The sequence below is a fragment of the Triticum urartu genome, chromosome 3 (genome assembly GCF_003073215.2).
Source record: "Triticum urartu cultivar G1812 chromosome 3, Tu2.1, whole genome shotgun sequence".
NCBI classification, from domain to species: Eukaryota; Viridiplantae; Streptophyta; class Magnoliopsida; order Poales; family Poaceae; genus Triticum; species Triticum urartu.
The window spans coordinates 612,444,222-612,463,663 of record NC_053024.1 but is presented as its reverse complement, the minus strand read 5'-3'; the positions used below and the strand labels follow the sequence as shown (position 1 = coordinate 612,463,663).

Genomic DNA, 19,442 nt, shown 5'->3' with positions numbered 1-19,442 from the left:
CGAAGCGGGCGAAGGCTCCCCCAATCAACGGGCAGTGTGCCCACTCGTCAGTTAGCCTTCCGCTGGGCGCTGGCTATATAGAGAGAGAAGTGCATATTTCAACTCTGAACTTTGGCCCTAATTTAATTTACAATCCCGAACTTTAATACCGTCTAAATTACAACTTCCAAGTCTCAAAATCGGGTAGGATTCAACCCTCCCTTTTCTGTTGACCGGTTTTGACCTAGGGTGACCAGTTTTGACTAGTCAACGGGTCCAATCAGCATGCCACATCAGATTTTTTTTTCAAAATTTCAAGAAAAAGTAAATAAAAATCTGTAAGATTAGGAAAAAAAATATAAAAAAGCAAAATTCCGAAAAAATTGTTCGCGAAAAAAGCTAGGGAAAATAAAAAATGATTTTTTCTGGAAATATTTTTTTTCTAGAATTTGAGTTTTTGGGTTTTTTCTGGATTTTTTTGGAAATTCGTTTTTTTATTTTCCGTGTTTTTCAGAAATTGGATTTTTTATTTCTTTTTCTGTATTTTCTTTGATTTTATAAGTTGTTTCCTTGGAAATTTTGCATTTTTTGTTGATATGGCATGCTGACTGGACCTATTGACTGGTCAAAACCGGTCAATAAAAAGGAAAGGGTTGAATACTGGCCGATTTTGAGAATTGAGGGTTGTAGTTTAGACGATATTAAAGTTCGGGATTGTAAATTAGACTAGTCCAAAAGTTTGGGTTGAAATATGCACTTCTCTCCTGTATAGAAGGCGCCTCCCCCTCCGGCCGCTACGGTGGCCTCCCTCCTCCCGCCCGCCCTAAAACCCACGCCGCGAGCCGCCGAGACGCCCGACATGTTCGGCGGCGGCGGGCCTCGCGGCAACGGCGGCAGCGGCAGCGGCAACGGCAACCCTGGAATGGCTGCTCGCGGAAGAGGTGAGGTGTTTACCCGTACGCGTCGTCCTTGCTGTTACCTTTTTCTCAGTTGTCCGTTCGTCTCCTCCGCAAAAGATGTTGCGGCCGGGTTCGTGTTCCCCTGTTCCTCGTCTCCCGGGGATCGCCGGATGTGGGTCGATTTGGCTGGTGGGGCGGGCGGATTGTTCCGATAGGGGTCTTGGTTTCGCTCGATCGCGGTGAGCACTGAGGAGGAGGGGAGGGGCTCGGTAATGCTGATTCGTGTAGGTGCGGAATTGTTGGATGTTTCGTTTGGGCGTTTGGTTCATCTGGCTGGGAGTTTTATGCAGATTAACCGGTTTCTCTCTGCTTGCCGATTAGGGGGTTTTCGGCGATGATATCTAGCCAGTTATTGCCATTGCTGGTATGCAATTCAACGCCGCCAGTCTGTGCCTCCTCCGTCGTCTACTCCGGGGGGGGGGGGGGGGGGGGGGGGTTTGGCTCCCGCTGTAGATAGGATAGGTTTTGTGTGTAGGGCGGCGCTGCTTCTGACGGTGACGGCAGCGATGCATCCAAGAATGATGCCTGACTCAAGTCTTGTCTTGCCGGCGTTGATGAGCCGTGGGCTCAGTCTCCATCGACTCTTCGGGCCTGAGGGTTTAGGTCTTTGGCCGGTGGCTGCTGTCGCTGACATTGTTGCCGGTGAGCGAGCGTGGATAACAGTTTTAGATCTGGGCTTGAGGCTTGATGGCGGCAGATCTGGGGCTTGAGGATTGATGGTGGCGGATCTGGCGCTTGAGGATTGATGGCGGCAGATCTGGCGAGGATTGATGGCGGCAGATCTGGCGCTTGAGGATTGATGGCGGCGGATCTGGCGATTGACCATGATGATGTTGATGGCTGACGGCGGCCATGAGACTCATGGAGGGTGGGGATGATCCCCGGTCGACACACCACATCGACAAAGCCCTTGCCGAAGGCTGGCTTCGTCATCCAGTCACAACGATCTTCTGGGCTATTGCTTTCCTACGAGTCCGGCGCCGGTTAGCGGCAGCAATGGCAGTTTCAGGATTACCTAGGACTCCTTTGTACTTTTTTTTTCCTCGGAAGGTTTTTCTGAAAAGTTTGGTGGACACGTGTTGTCTCTTGAACCTTCTAGTCGGTTCAGCATGCGTGTTGCGGTTACACTAAAAAAGGTAAGTGTAAATAATGGTTTCCTACGAGTGCGGCGACGGTTAGCAGCTGCAATGACAGTTGCAAGATTACCTAAGGAATATTTTTTACCTTCCTTTTCTTGGAGAGGTTTTTCTGCAAATTTATATGGGCATGTTGTCTCTTAAGCCTTCTGGTCGGTTCTGAGTTCGTGTTGCGGTTACCCCCCAAAAAGATTATGTGTAAATAATCGCCTGATCCTGGTACAGTGGTACTGCCTTGTTTTGGACTTTGATTCTGTTTTTGCCTCATGTCGGGCAAAAACCTGCCCTGTCTTTTCTTTCGCCCCTCAATTGATTTGGAAATCTTAAAATATTTGATGCATTTACTGGTAAAATCATTGAATATTAATAGACAATCTGTGAAGCCCCTCTAGAGAAGAGCCACCACATGCAATTTGTGTTGTACTGGTTATCAGGTCTCAAACAAAAAGGAGTGCCGCATAATCTTCTCTTTTTCTGTAAATTAAGCTATGCATATTAATTTGGTTTCTTGAAAATTAACGACGTAGGCCTTCTCTTTCTAAGTTTAGTGTGTGAGCAAAGTTTTATTTTCTTGAAAAGTTTGACCAAGACCAGTTAGAGTCTTTTTCCGGCGTAGACCTATCAATATTGGGGTTAGTATAAGGGTGATAGTTGACTCTCTTCGTTACCACAAGAAATCATCTTTTAGTTAAGAAATTACATCGATAGCACCACTGTATGTGCCATATATGGTACACTATTACATTGGCTTTGCTCAGCTCAACTCAAAGAAAAGATTCTTCGCATACCACATCATTAATTTATCAAGTATACAATATTTATATTTGTTGCGATTAATATACCTGTTGGCATTTGTACCTTATTTGGCATTTTTACTTTATATGCTACTGAGCGAAAACAAAAACTGTGTTATTGACACATCTGGAAGCTAAACGGAAACCGGAAGGTATTTATTAGCAATGAGATTGGGTGATACAATTATATATTTTCTTATAAAATTATTAATTAAAATAAGTATGTTTTTGCAGCAAACTAGGCAAAATACAGATAAGAGTCTGTTGTCTTAAATTTCGCAAAAACCATGGTGTCAGTGCTTGTTTTAGTAGTCATGGTCTCAGTTGATATTTAGCTTTGTTTTGGCACGCGTCAATATAAAATTTATCCACAAATGAGCACAAGAATATGGTTGTTGTTCAGTTACCACTCCATCGAATGTTTACAGCATTTTCTACATGCAAGTCCAGAGATCAATTCCTGTACCAGGATCCTATAGTAAAACTTTGATTACACTTATGTTTTCCACACTTTTTGAATTGTTGTTCGGAAAAATATGTATAGATTGTTCTATCTAATAATGCTTGCATAATCATGTCCTGCATCCAGGGGAGATTTGGAAGAAGAAATCAGGCCAAGCAGCTGGGAGGGGACAATGGCCACCATCAGGCTCCTCCTCAAATGCTTCACATACTGCAGCATGGCAAGCTTGCAATGGCAGTGGAGGATCTTCACTTCCTTTGAGGAACTATGGAACGCAACCTTCTGATCGTAGGCCTGCTGCCGTAGACAATCGCGGGCCATCATCACAAACATATCCGAGAGAAAATCCAGTTGTGTGGCCAGCTCTGGCAAATGGTTCGCAGTTGTCATCCAGGTCTCATCCATATGGCCCTGAAAGCAATAAGGACAATGTTCCTTCATCTAGTTTTGACCCCGAGGACAGCTCTGAAGTTGAGGATTTGTCAGATGATGACATTGATGATGATATGAGCGAGGAGGATGATTCTGATGAAAGTGAAAAAAGTTTTGAGACTCAAAAAAAGAATAAATGGTTCAAGAAATTCTTTGAAGTCATCGATACTTTAAATGAGGAGCAAATACATGATCAGACTAGGCCATGGCATTGTCCGGCATGCCAAAATGGACCTGGGGCAATTGACTGGTTCAATGGGCTACAATCTTTAGTGAGACATGCTAGAACGAAGGGCTCTAGAAGAGTTAAGCTCCACAGAGAATTTGCCACATTGCTAGAACATGAGTTAGGAACTACACTGCTACCACCTGGTGAGCAATTTGGGAAATGGGAAGGATTACGAGGAAGCACTGATCGCGAGATTGTATGGCCACCAATGGTTATTGTCATGAACACTTTACTGGAACAAGATAATGATGACAAGGTGATGTATTTTCTTCCTTCTGGTCATGAACCTCTTCCACATCAAATACAAATATGTGTTTCTACTGTGTTGATATGGTAAGAGTTGGTGAATCCGTTGCACTTTCATGTATGTGCCTTATGGTACACTATTACATTGGCTTTGCTAAGCTCGACTCGTAGAAAAGATTCTTTGCATACCACATCATTAATTTATCAAGTATACAAATTTACATATTCATTTATTTATATTTGTTGCGATTAATGTACTTGTTGGCATTTGTACCATATTTGGCATTTTCACTTTATATGCCACTGAGCAAAAACAGAAACTGTGTTATTGACACATCCAGAAGCTAAATGGAAACTGGAAGGTACTTATTAGCCTCATATGTGCTATCCTAATTTAGCAATGAGATTGGCTGATACAATTATATATTTTCTTATAAAATTATAAAATTAAAATAAGTATGTTTCTGCACTAAAATAGGCAAAATACAGATATGGGTCTATCGTCTTAAATTTTGCAAAAACCATGGTGTCAATGCTTGTTTTAGTAGTCATGGTCTCAGTTTGCATTTAGCTTTTTTTTGGCACACGTCGATATAAAATTAATCCACAAATGAGCACAAGAATATGGTTGTTGTTCAATTACCACTCCATCGAATATTTACATCATTTTCTACATGCAAGTCCAGAGACCAATTCCTGTACCAGGTTCCTATAGTAAAACTTTGATTACAATTATGTTTTCCACACTTTTTTAATTGTTGTCCCAAAAAATATGTTGGTTGCACTTTAATAGAACATCTCTTTAATAATCTTTCAATGATCAGCGATGATGATTATTGTATTCTGACATTGCTGTACTTTGATGCTCTCTAGTGGTTAGGCATGGGCAATGAAGAGCTTCTCGATTATTTCCATGAATATGATGCAATCAAAGCACGACATGCCTACGGTCCAGGTGGGCACCGTGGCATGAGTGTGTTAATATTTGAAAGCTCTGCCGTGGGTTATATGGATGCTGAACGTCTGCATAAGCACTTCGTCGGTGAAAGAACAGACAGGGAAGCATGGCAAGCTCCGTCTAAGCGTCGGTTCTTACCTGGTGGGAAAAGACTGTTATATGGTTTCTTAGCCAACAAAGAGGATATGGAGATTTTCAATAAGCACCACCCGGGTATACTGTTTAACTTATTTTCATGCATTTAATGCTTTTGCTTCCATATGATTGCTCAGTTATATGGTAAATACCTGTTTGATGCTGAAATTTTGTAGCCTTAAATTCTCTGCCACCAATGATAATTGCTGCAGATGCAACATGATACACCTGTCAAGCTGCATATTTCTCTGTTCTTTCCTGCATTGACATCTTAACTTTTTTAAGGAACTTGACATTGATATTTATGTTTCGCAATTGACAATACCTGGACCTCATTCGAACTTCAGAACGTGTATTTGAAGCAGAATACACCCGATCTGTTAAGTTTTCCGATGTATTTGATTACTAACTTTTGGGGCTTGGTAGCATTTGCATTATGATCATGTGATTGTTCAGATGGCATGTTTTCTTCATTATGTTAGTAGTAGAAGCCAATATGCAATGGGTAGCTTGGGATAATTCGGAGAAGATGAGGGATAGAGATCCCTGCCCCTCTTTGTTCACCTATGTATTTGCAGTTTTTTCTCTGATCATGCCATCCTTTGTTGTTTGTTCATATAATATGCATAGATTCTGCATCCATGTGGCAATTCATAGTTCATCTGTATCATTTTTGTGTGTATGCTATATATGGATACCTGCTCTGATGGCCAGGACTTGGTTCACATTATATTAGTAAAAGCTATTACTCTAGTAACAAGAAGCCAATTACATCCGTAAGAAGAAACAAAGGCAGCTTTATTCGGTTTACTATGAAGACGTTGCCTGCAAGTTCAATACACACTGAAGCACTGTAAAAAAATGTATCATCCACACAATCTGTTACGCATCTACTGAATATGACCTGCAAGTTCTGTTTATTATGAAGACGTGGCCTACAAGTTCAATACACACTGAAGCACTGTAAAAAAATGCATCACCCACGCAATCTACTATGCGTCTACTGAACATGACCTGCAAGTTCTGTTTATCATGAAGACGCGGCCTGCAAGTTCAATTCACACTGAAGCACTGTAAAAAAATGTATCACCCACACAATCTGTTATGCATCTACTGAATATGACCTTCAATACTATATGATGCTCTTAGCAGATACTCCCTCTGTAAACTAATATAAGAGCATTTAGATCACTACTTTAGTGATCTATAAATGCTCTTATGTTTCTTCACGGAGGGAGTACATTGCCTATTGTACTATACTTTTAACATAAGTGCTTTATTATGTTTTCAGGAAAAAGTTGCCTGAAATACGATATGAGATCTTATAATGAAATGGTAGTGGTAGGTATGAAACAAATGAGTCTAGACAATCAGCGACTGAATCATATGAAGAACAGGGTGGTGAAGACAGAGAAACACTCTAAAGTTGTAGAAGAATCGCTTGGTGTCATCACTCAGAAATGTCGGGAGACTAGTGAAGAGAATAAGGTGCTCATGCGTCGGATTAAAGAGAAGCACTTGGAGCATGAGGAAGAGGTAATGGTTTCTCAACAGTTACACCAGTATATATGACTGAGTGCAGATTTTCTTATCTCTACTGGGGTATACAACAGTATTAATTAATTTAAAGTTTGCATTATTTATGTCTCGGCACTATGCAGCATTATACTGTTCGTGTTAAAGCAATCCATATTTAGGTAGAACTAATACATGTGTATGCATGTCAGCCATTGAGAATGTATTAGTGGTTGAGTGATAGTCACATCTAAGCAATATTGACCTTGTTCTGAATTTGACTTTATTAAGGTGTCAAATGTGGATGCGCCGCAATGAAGGTGATGAAAACATGCAAATCTCAAAACACGAAATTATGGATATAGCTAACGTGTTTCTCATATATATAATTTTGTGAACCTGCATATGAACATTAAGCATACATTTATTTCCAAACTCTATGCATGCCAATGACTTAAAATAAGATGGGCATGCCCAACATTAGACTGAAACTTCCTGGTGGTTCCTATTTTTTTTTCTGTGCAATACATATTTTTTTTCCAATTTGTCTTCCTGATGGTTCCTATTTTTCTTTTCCTTGTTATGATTTCATTGCCTTGTTCACCTTGTTTCCTACACTTTGCAGATGTCTTCCCAGGAGAAATTTTTCGATGACCAGATAGAAAACCTTTACAAGGCCATGGAGGAGAAAGAAAGTGAATATGAGAAGAGACTGCAGGAGGAGCGTGCAAAGGCTAGACAGTATGATGTGGATTCTGGGACTACTGAAAATCGCAGGCTAAGGTGCGTAACTGGTACTTGACTGGATGATTCTATTTTGTCGGTCCGCGTCACAAAATATGAGTCCGTGCTCTTAGGGCATCTACAATGGAGGCGCTTAGAGCAGGCGCTAAGGAATAAAATCCTAGCCAATCTGGCAACCACCTGTTTCAATCCCAGCATCGGTCGGCATCAGGCTGGCATCGCTGCCATAAGAGGAGTCGGGCGCCTAGGCCAATTTGTTGTGCACTGTTGATTTTTTTTAATAATCCAAGCGTCTATTTAAGCGGCTGCGCGTTGGAAGCTCAGGCTTTTGCGATAGGTGCTTAATGAGATCCCACTCTTTTCCCTCTTTAAGCGCCTGGTTAAGAGGTTGTGCATTGTAGATGCCCTTAGGATGTTATAATATTTTTTATGGAACACTCATATTCCATCTTTGACACGGCGAGATGGATCAATCTTTTTTCTAGGATGTAATCTTCAAATGTGTGTTTGAGGACAGAATTCTCCTGATCAGCATGCCATGTATTCTTGGCTTCTCGTACCCATCTCAAAATAGCGAAACGCTATCTTTTTTAATCCATCTCACCCTCTGCAGGAAGGAGGAAGTGCAGCATTTCATAGATTGCCAGGCTAAGGGCGTGGAGGAGTTTATGTCTAAAAGGGACGAACTGATAAAGGCACACGAGAAGAAGAAGGTGCAGCTCAAGAGAGAGTATATGGAGAAGGAGGTGGAGCTCGAGAAGGAGCTCGATGCCGCTCTCACGTTTCTGATGGAGAAGCACGAGCCAGACACCTTCAAGGCTTCTAGCTCCAGCTCGTGAAGATCGCCATACAATTTCAGCTCAGAGCAATTTAAGCCCGACTAGGAGACCTGGACCTATGTGGGTGTCTTATGGCCAATATCATGAAACTTAAACATGCTGGAATGTCAAGGTCTGTAGCATGTGCTACCAACATGTAATGACTGCGTCGAAACCTTAAATGTGTATGGATTATATTGTCACCTTGCTCTGCTTCCACCCTCTGCTTCAAAATCAAAGCCTCCCTCATTTTCTAACGAACCCTAGCCAAGAGTTTCTTGCAATTCTATTAGAAAATAAAATAAAGTCTGGCACCAGACTGAAAACCATACATACGTTCAGCTGTGCCCAGTCCATGAACGTTCAATGGCTGCCGCCCCAAAAGCCGCCTCCCACACCGGCAAAACGACAATGCATGATATGCAATCCACCATCACCTACCTGGCCCCCGAGGCTGCTCGACTCATTTTCCCAAGGCCAAACCTTGAGTTTTCATCTGAAAGAACACAAGGCCATGATGGTGGGTGGTTGGAGCTTCACAACAATGCCTGCAAGAGGGAACGACGTCAAAAAACATCATCGTCGCCGACAATCATCAGAGTCAGGCCTCTTTTGGTTCATAGGATAGGATTATCGTAGGAATAGGAATTTTATAGAAAATGATATGACATGTATCTCAAATCCTATGAGTAGGAATAGGAAACGAGATGTCATTTGGTTGACAACAAAGGAATTTTTCCATTGAGTTTAGGCTCATTTTTATTTTCCTATGAAATATGGAGGATAGGAATCAATCCTATGTAAGAATAGGAATCTATTCCTATGAACCAAAGGGCTTTAAAGGAAAAAATCCTATAAGAATCCTATCCTCTAAAATTCCTATGAAATTCCTTCAAACCAAAAAAGGCCTCAAAGTTAGGGTTTCACCTGGAACTTATCCGACAGTGCAGCCGGCCAAGCCGGCCAATCAACCGTACTCAAGCTTCTGGACACTTGTATGCCGCCAAACATGCTTGCATGGCGGGAGATGCCTCAAGCCATCGCCCACGCTGACCTCGCGACCCAGAGCGCCCGTTGCGCCTCCTCATGCTTGGAGTCGCTGCTCCTGTGCACAAACACGACCCCGAGTCAACGTGAAGCCTATTGTGAGATCAACCAGATCTATGCCCAATGCCTCCCGCCACATTACACTGCAAAACCAAATCAAGTTAGCTGCTACTGTTGCAATACCCACCGTCCCACCCCGAAACCAGACTCACGAGCCCAGCCATGCATGCCAGCCAGCCGACCACCGCCGTCAACAAAAGAGAATGCTCCGTAGTGGAGGCCGACGGCAGCGACGATAAGAGGGCAAGGAAGGAGGGGTCTGGTGGAGCCGTGGAGGCGACACTAGGGTTTCCACCTCGTGTTGCATGGGAGAGAGACACAAGGGGAGGGTTCAAATACAACTCTCTCTCTCTCTCTCTGTGTGTGTGTATACCTAGGAGTTAAGTTAAATATACCGAATGTAATCTCTTGTGCTCGTCTATCATATATAAGCACATACGAGTCCCGCTGCTTTTTGAATAGTTTAGATTGCTTACCACATGTGTCACATGGTCCTTGCTATTGGATACAACAAACTCTTTACCCAATTTCACAAGGTGAAAATACGGACACTTCCATACTGCATATGACATGTCACGAAAACAACGATAAGCTAACAACACTACCGTCTGATTCCAACACAAGAATCACACCTCTAGTGTTAGACTTCGTATTGTAGTCTTACTGTGTAATCCATACCGTATTGGTATAGGACTTGTATGACACCATTATATATATGTGATAGGCCATCCATAGAGGGACGAGCCAGTTCCCCCAAAATCTTTGTTTTACATGGTATCAGAGTCTAACCTAGGTCCTACACCCCACCCCACCGCCACCGCATCCGAAACCCTAAACCCTAGGGCTGAACCGCCGGCACCATGACTGCTTCCGCCTCGGGCGCCGCCAGCTCCGGGTCGATCCCTGCGTTGCTTGCCGCCCTCCTCAACATACCAACTCATCCTCTGGCTCCGTCGGTGCCCCAGTTCTTCAGCACCACTGCTGTCAGCTCCATGTTTTCCGCGCCGATCCCGCCGCTGTCGCCCGCAACCTCCGGTGACGTGTTGTTGGTTCTTCCTGTGCCATCCGTGGCCTCAACCGGCTCCTCCTCGACACTTGTCGTCATCCCGGTGGCCTCGGGGGAGGTCCTACCCGCGGTGCCACCTGTGGCCTCGTTCACGGCCCCGCCCGCAGCCGCGATCCTGACCCTGCCCGCGTCGTCACCCGCGACGTCGGTCGCTGCCGTGGTCCCCGTCGCGGCTCCGCCGCCCACCGCCCCTGCTGCTGGCGTCATTATGCCCACCGGGCCGTTCCACTTCGACAACTTGATCGCCATTAGACTCAAGCCGGACAACTACTTGTTCTGGCGAGCCAAGGTCTTACCGCTGCTCCGCAGCCGGTCTCTCCTAGGGTTTTTTATTGATGGTTCGCTATCGTGTCCTCGCAGGTCATCCCTACCATCCATGGTCCGGCCATCAACCCGGAACACCGTATGTGGGTGCAGCAGGACCAGGCGATTCTTTCTGCCATCCAGGGTTCCCTCGGCGGTTGGGTCGCCAGCCTCTGCCTCTTCGCCGCCACCTCTATGGACGCCTGGACGACCCTGGAGCATGCCTTTGCTAAGGTCTCTACCTCCCGCTCGATGGCCCTTCGCAGCGAGCTCGCCGACATCAAGAAGCTAGACTCCTCTGCCACGACCTACTTCAACAAGATGAAGGTGTTGGCGGATACACTCACCTCCATCGGTCGGCAGCTCAGCGACGAGGAGTTCGCTGGCTTTGCCATCAAAGGTCTCGACGCCAACTACAACAATCTCGCCGAGGCTGTTCACAACGTCAAGCCAGCGATGCCCCCGCACGAGCTCTACTCACGCCTCCTCTTCACCGAGAAACGCGTTGAGGCTCGTCGTACCTCCACCACCATCACCGCACAGCCGGCGGCCTTCTGGGCTTCTCGCGGCCAGCGCTCCCCCGCTCTGTCGCCTGGCAAGGCCGCCCACCCCCTGCATTAACCCTGGGTGGGGGTCCGAACTCTCGGGTGGTGTGCCAGCTATGTGGTCGTGAACGCCATGTCGCCTCCAAGTGTCACCGCCGCTTTCAGAGAAGCTTCCTTGGCATCGGCGATGACGGCAAGGGCAACGAGCTCCAGTTTTCCATGGCAGACTTTGGAGCCCCCGCTGCCGCCTCGGCTTCCCACCTCACTACCACCCCGACCGCCCACATCGCCACCAAGGGAAAGGACCCGCGCATCGAACAGGGGTACACGCCGTCCTATCCTGTTGATCCAGCCTGGTACATGGACACCGATGCCACGGATCACATGATGGACGAGCTCAACAAACTCTCCACCTACCAGCCCTACTATGGGCACGATCAGGTTCACACTGCCAATGGTGTAGGTATGCCCATCTCTCACATTGGCCAAGCATCTCTTTTAACTAGTCATCCTTCTAGGCAGCTTCATCTTCGTAATGTTTTGCGGGTTCCCTCGGTGACTCGTAATCTTTTATCTGTCCCTAAGCTCAACCTTGATAATCATGTCCTATGTGAATTTCACCCTTTTAATCTTTTTATTAAGGACCGAGCAACCCGAGACGTTTTGCTTAGTGGTCGCTTGAGCCAAGGCTTGTACCGTTTGGAGGATCCATCCGCCCCGTACGTCTTCAGCGGTGTTCGTGTGTCGCCTTCCCAATGGCACTCTCGTTTTGGTCACCTTGCCACACACATCGTTTGCCACATACTCCACCGCCATGGGCTGCCATTAGAGTCTAGCAATAAAGAGATGTCCGTGTGTGATGCCTGTCAACAAGGCAAAAGTCATCAACTACCTTTTGTTTCATCTACTAGAGAAGTTAAGAGTCCTCTTGAAATTGTGTTTTCTGATGTGTGGGGTCCGGCACAAACATCTGTTAGTGGTCACAACTACTATGTCAGTTTTGTTGATGCCTATAGTCGTTTCACATGGCTTTATCTTCTCAAGCGTAAATCTGATGTGTTTGATATATTCATTCAGTTTCAATTGCATGTTGAACGTTTACTCAAGTATAAAATTATCTATGTTCAGTCAGATTGGGGGGGGGGCGAATATCGCAACCACAACACCTTCTTTAATAAGATTGGGATCTCCCATCGTTTATCATGCCCACATACACATCAGCAGAATGGCGTTGTTGAGCGCAAACATCGCCATATAGTTGAAGCCGGCCTCACACTTCTTGCTCATGCTTCTGTATCTTTTCGCTTTTGGAGTGATGCTTTTGCCACCGCGTGTTTTCTCATTAACAGATTACCTACGCGTGTTCTTAATATGAAAACTCCTATTGAGCTTCTTTTGGGTGAAACTCCTGACTATACCTTTTCCAAGGTGTTCGGGTGTGCCTGCTGGCCTCATCTTCGTCCTTATAATGATCGCGAACTTGAGTTTCGCTCCAAAAAGTGTGTGTTCTTGGGGTATAGTTCTCTCCACAAAGGCTACAAGTGTCTCCATGTCCCAACAAATCGAGTCTTCATCTCTTGGGATGTTGTTTTCGATGAGAACGTCTTCCCGTTTTCTGCCATGCCTCAATCATCTATCATGGCACCATCTATGCATTCATCTCCTCTTATGCCTGGCCAATTTGAAAATGTTGCATATTCGCCTGTGTTGTTACCTAATCATGGTGCATGAACTGGACGCGGAGTTCGCCTGGAACTTCTCCCTGACGGACCCACTACGCCACCCGTGGCACACGGCGATCGGTCGGTGCATACGCCTGCACTACCTCCAGCCCTCGACTCCGTCTCAGGAGCCCTGTCTACCACTCCGACTGGGCCGGAGCTTGCATCGGATACTGTGGTGGATAGGTCGGAGCTCACAACGGAGCGGCCTTCGTCGCCGCCTCCTCGCCTAGCTTCTCCTCCGTCGTCACCCCCGCCATCTGCACGGGCGTCGCTGCCGCCTACGTCGCCTGGGCCTGCAGCGACTCACACGCCGCCCGGGCCAACATCGCCGGGCCTGCCGTCGCCCGGGCCATCTTCGCTGGCGTCCCCTGGCCCGGCCTCGCCTGCTCCGGAGGCCTCGCCCGCTCCGGATGTCCCGCCGGCCCCGCCTGCCCAGGTGTTCGCTGCTCCACGGCGTCCACACACACACAGTCGCAGTGGCATTGCTCGTCCCAAGGAACACACCGATGGCACGGTCACATACCTTGCTACTTTCCTGGCTCATGTTGTGGATGATCCAACCGCCGAACCACGCAGTTATCAAGCCGCTATGAGTATCTCACACTGGTGGGCTGCTATGGAACAAGAATATCATGCTCTTTTGGAGAATAAGACCTGGACACTTGTTCCCCCTCCACCTCGTGTCAACATCATCGATTCGAAGTGGGTTTTCAAGGTGAAGAAACATGTTGATGGCTCCACTGAGCTCTACAAAGCGCGTCTCGTGGCTAAGGGCTTTAAACAGCGTCAGGGTCTGGATTACGAGGATACATTCAGTCCAGTTGTCAAGCCTACCACCATTCGACTTCTTCTGTCTCTGGCAGTTTCTTGTGGATGGTCTCTCCGCCAGCTTGACGTGCAAAACACTTTTCTTCATGGATTGCTTGAAGAGGAGGTTTACACGAGGCAACCACCTGGATTTGTTGATCACACTCAGCCTCATCATCTCTGTCGTCAGACCAAGGCTCTCTATGGACTGAAACTGGCACCTCGTGCCTGGCATGCTCGTTTGGCTTCAGCTCTACGCACTCATGGATTCATTCCTTCGACAACTGATACTTCGCTATTCATGTTTCAGCGACCGAGTTTGACCATGTACCTCCTTGTGTACGCGGATGATATTGTCCTGGTTAGCTCCTCTCCGACGATAGCTGATGCTCTTGTGACTGTGCTTGGTCGTGATTTCGCAGTTAAGGATTTGGGAAAACTTCATTTCTTTCTGGGTATTGAAGTCGCTCATCAGTCTCGTGGCAGTTTGGCTCTCACCCAGAAGAAGTACTCTCTTGATCTCTTGAGTCGTCCTGCTATGCTCAAGTGCAAGACTTCACCTACACCCATGTCCTCCACTGACAAACTTTCAGCTGATGATGGTACTCTTCTATCTCCTGTGGATGCTACTAAGTACAGGAGTATCGTTAGTGGCCTGCAGTATCTGACGATCACGCATACTGTTCTCTCCTTTGCGGTTAACAGGGTGTGCCAATATCTTCATGCACCTACTAATGTGCAATGGTCTGCTATGACGCGCATACTGCGCTATGTGCGTCTCACTGTCTCCTTTGGTCTTCACCTGCGCCCCGGTTCTTCCGGAGTTCTTTCTGCATTCTCGGATGCTGATTGGGCTGGGTGTCTAGATGACAGGCGATCTACGGGGGGACATGTTGTGTTCTTGGGGCCTAATAATATCGCCTGGAGTGCACGCAAGCAAGCCACTATTTCCCGCAGCAGCACAGAGGCCGAGTACAAGTCAGTTGCCAATGCAACTGCCGAACTCATATGGATTGAGTCCCTACTTCGAGAGCTAGGAGTTGCTCAGCCACATCCTTCGGTCCTTTGGTATGACAACATCGGTGCTACGTTTCTGTCAGCAAACCCGGTGTTCCATACACGAACCAAACACATTGAGATTGACTATCATTTTGTGAGAGAACGTGTCGTATAGAAGCTACTACAAGTCAGGTTTATCTCTTCAAAAGATCAACTTGCAGACATCTTCACCAAGCCTCTACCTTCTCCCATGTTTGAGGCCTGTAGGCGCAATATCAACCTCCTAGATGCTTCAGGAGTGAGTTGAGATTGAGGGAGGGTGTTAGACTTTGTATTGTAGTCTTACTGTGTAATCCATACCGTATTGGTATAGGACTTGTATGACACCATTATATATATGTGATAGGCCACCCCATAGAGGGACGAGCCAGTTCCCCCAAAACCTTTGTTTTACATCCAGTAACAAATTTGAGATATGGACAAAGAATATGCACACACAAATACATAAGCACAAAGATGAAAAGACCAAAGAACATGGTACTTACAAAGATACCCACATGCAACACACTGCTCGGGCGAACATATTAGTGAGAATCACGCGAACATATTAGTGAGAATCACACGTCGCTCTTGATGGCGGAGCTGTAGCCCGTGCGGTCGTCATAGAACTTGGACCATAGCATGACACCACCGTACTTTGGAGAGCCCTTGATGAGCGGCAGCACACGTGAGGTGAGCTCTCCGGCAGGGACAAACCCCGTGCCTGCCGCGTCCTTGGAGGCTGGCAACCCCAGGAAGATCTTCACGGCCGGCACCGACTCCCACTTCTTCCACGCATCCATGAATGCCCTGCGTCCCGCACTGAACTGGCATTCCTCGTTGTTGTAGAACTGCACCCACACAAAGTCAAACAGTCCCGTGTTGATCGCACCGCTGTCCCATTCATCCGGGAATGGGCACTGCGGAGCCGCGCTCAGCAAGACGGTCTTGCCTCCGTTCTTTCCCAAATTCTTCAGGTCAGTGGCAAGATCGTTCCAGAACTTGGCGCTGCCTTGCTCGATGTCAAAGTCAATGCCGTCGAGCATGACATCGCCGAGGGGACCTGACGAGGACGCACCACCCAGGTAGTTGTTCCAGAGGTACATGGCAACTTGCCGTGCGTCGCCGGGGGACGAGAGACCGTAACTACCGTCACCACCGCCGATGGAGAGCAGGACTTTCACGCCGCGGCTCTGGCACTCTTTGATGTCCTTGCTCTGGCTTCTGCATCCACCGGAGGAAGGGTCGCAGTGGCTGGCAAGGTTCAGCTGCGGCGTCTGGCTCTTGCCGAATTTCGGGAGAAAAGCGAGGATGACGAACTCATAGTTCCCCGACGCGCACGTCTCAGCCAACGATGCCTCGCCGTCGTTCTGGCCCCAGTACACGGCGATACTGCCAGCATGACACGTGGCAAGGAGTGCCACGAAGAGGGTGGCAGTGAGCTGGAAAGGGGTGAGAGAACGGCTCGCCATTGTTGGGATCAATCTGCGTGTGCCTGTGCAAGTAGCCTAGTACAGGACGGTGGAGACTAGTGAGGACTTATCTGTGTTTTGCATTGTGATTACTATTGCGTATGTTTGGATTTTATAGTGTCTTGAAGGAGCGTCATGGACGCTTTTTTAGTGGCTTTCGTGCCGTCTCACGTCCGCTTCTGCATCTGGATTTAATTAACTATATATGGTAGTAGAGTGGTTACGGTTAAGTAAAGTTGAGGGTAGAAAATTTCCGTTTGCGGTGGGTTGTTTCCTTGCTTAATTTACTCTGACAGATTAGTGAAACGGACTGCGTTCAAATCGCAAATGCTGCACCGTACTCAACGAAACTCCTCTGTTTCCTGTGCCGGTAGAGTGCCGGACAGAACGTATATGCAGCTTCAAGCACCCTCGACGGTCATTGACAGCTTTGTAAAAGGAGTAAAATGCATCGGCGGTCGGCGGTCATCGTGCTTTGTCGAAAATTCACTTTGATCATTATACTCCAGAATACAGTCAATATACTCTCTCCGTCCTATAATATAAGAACGTTTTAATACTAGTGTAGTGCCAAGAACGTTTTTATATTATGGGACAGAGGAAGTATATGCTTTTAGATGATTATACTCGGCGATCATATAATCATTGAAATGCGTATATAGTGACTAAAGTAAGCTTTCGACACAAGTATGACACCAGATGCATTTTACTCTAAAAAAAATTGAACTTGAGGCAAAAGATTTGCTCTATGCAGTAAATGAGAAAGAAATTGACATGGTAGATCATGCGGAAAAAAATTGAAGAAAAGACTTTCCTCGGAAAAATATGGCCCAAGCATCGATGACATATTTTTTACGCATTCCTCTTTCATGTACCATGTGTGCCCTAGCCAAACTTTAATCATGTGCCAAATTCTCAATGCCTAGCAGCATTCGAAAAGGAGTCTGGCCACCATTTTTTGACATTCTTTTGCATAAGGAGAAGAGACAACAAATACAGGCCACCTTCATTCGAGCCAATCGGCCATCCAAACACGATTTTTGGATGATTAACACAGGGAAACAAATTCCCAAATCTACGAAGGGTGTCATTCATACAAGTTGAGGTTGCTCTGGAAATTGCACATTGTAGGATGAGGCTGTAGAGTATTGACAAGAAGGAGAAAGCTCCAAAAGAATATAATCACATGTGTCTGTATTTAGTTAATTTTTTTGACGAGGCAACATTTCGTTAAGCAAGATGATACCCCGACACGTTGTTGTGAGAATGTTTTGCAATATTTCAATGTGATTTGGTTGTATTGAACATGAATATTTGGAGTAATAGTATGAGTACTAAACTAAAGATACATATGATTTATTGTGTCTGATTGTTGTATAGTTGTAAAAATATGTATTAAATATAAATGGCATAATAGTATGACAATTATCATGCATGTTTGCATGTTGAGTAGACTTTTTTTAGAGCAAAAGGGCACGCAGCCCCGGTTCCATTGCAAGCAACAAAACCAGTGTGACAAGCATTCACCAATACAGCCCGCGGAGCACAGCACACCAAGCTGTCTCAGCAAGAAACACAAAACTATCCTGGAGCTGAACTACACCAAGCTAACATAGAAAGCAACCCTCAAGTCTACTGGAACAAAAGAAAAAAAAATTAAAAGGTACACAGGGGGAGTTTACATCTTGTGCTCTCTCTATTCAAAACAGAAAGAGAGTAGCAACATCAGCATCAATCTTCTTTTTTCAGTTTCGCCCCCACGTGCAGCTTGAAAGGATCAACCGGGGTCTGGCCACATCAGCATATGAGGATTTCTGGCAAGCTTCTCGAGGTTTTTCACCACAGCAGAGACCTGGATTTTTGCATCGTTTGAGAACAGAACCTCCCATGCTGCTAGCTCCATAGCCACCTGTCTCCATATTTTCTGCATTCCAGACCACACAGAGCGATTGAAACACAGGCTATTCCTGATTTTCCAGAGAGACCACATAACAGCTGCATGTAAAGCATTCACAACTGCATGTTTCTTATTGGAAACCCACCAAGCCGCAAGTTTCTCAATATCAGAGACCTTGCCAACTCCTGACATGTCTCCAATAACTCTCCAGAGTTCAATCGACACTACACATTCAAAAAAAAATGCTGGCAAGATTCTGGCTCAGAGCAAAACATGCAGGTCATGTCAGGGACATGCTGCCTTTTAACAAGATTATCTTTGGTTAAAATCTTGTTATTATAGACCAGCCAAAGGAAAATTTGTACTCTAGGGACAATCTTCAGCTTCCACACATACTGTGTATGGACGGGGAGGATTCCCCTAAAGTTCACAATGTTGTAAAAAGATTTAACTGAATATTGCCCATTTGCACTGTACTTCCATACTGGAGTATCCTCACAATCTTTAAAGGTAATAGTACTAGCAATAGAGACAAGGTCCATCCAGTCAGAGATTTGATCACCCCCTAGACACCTCCTAAAGGTGATCTTAAGATCAATCCCATCCCATATTTTATATATAGAAATGTTATGATCATTAGCCAAAGAATATAGATCCCAAAATTGAGTGGATAGTGGCGCATTACCAAACCACTCATCCTCCCAAAAACGAATCTTCTTGCCATTCCCCACAACCCAGGAGTACCCCAACTTAGAGGCTTTAATGGCCCATAAAATACCTTTCCAGAGAGGGGAGGCCCCATTGCTGGAGCAAGCAAAAATATTTGGTTTACTAGTGTTGTACTTGTCATCAATAATAAGTTTCCAAATCTTATTATCTCCAGAAAAGTATCTTTTAGCCCAAGAAGCAAGGAGGCATAAGTTCATATCAGCAATATTAGTAACAGCAAGACCACCATGTTCCTTCTTAAGGGCAACAGTCCCCCATGAAGTAAGATGGTATTTATGATGTCCTTCATAATCATCCCAGAAGCAATTAGCTAGCTGCGAGTTAATGAGAGTGGTTGCCCATTTTG

The 19,442-nt window shown here is 45.8% G+C and overlaps 2 protein-coding genes across 2 annotated transcripts; one reads left to right on the top strand and one right to left on the bottom strand.

Annotated features, from left to right (window-relative positions):
• The first annotated feature begins 756 nt into the window (after positions 1-756).
• Positions 757-8,606, top strand: LOC125548851 (protein SUPPRESSOR OF GENE SILENCING 3 homolog). The gene is made up of 6 exons (XM_048712379.1): positions 757-920; positions 3,458-4,248; positions 5,112-5,409; positions 6,623-6,867; positions 7,472-7,629; positions 8,204-8,606. Exons 1-6 carry the CDS (start codon positions 839-841, stop codon positions 8,427-8,429), a joined length of 1,800 nt encoding a protein of 599 aa, XP_048568336.1. The 5' UTR covers positions 757-838; the 3' UTR covers positions 8,430-8,606.
• A 6,970-nt stretch (positions 8,607-15,576) lies between these two features.
• LOC125548850 (acidic endochitinase SE2-like) lies at positions 15,577-16,470 on the bottom strand. Its single transcript, XM_048712378.1, has one exon. The coding sequence runs from the start codon at positions 16,468-16,470 to the stop codon at positions 15,577-15,579; it is 894 nt and encodes a 297-aa protein (XP_048568335.1).
• Between the last annotated feature and the right edge of the window lie 2,972 nt (positions 16,471-19,442).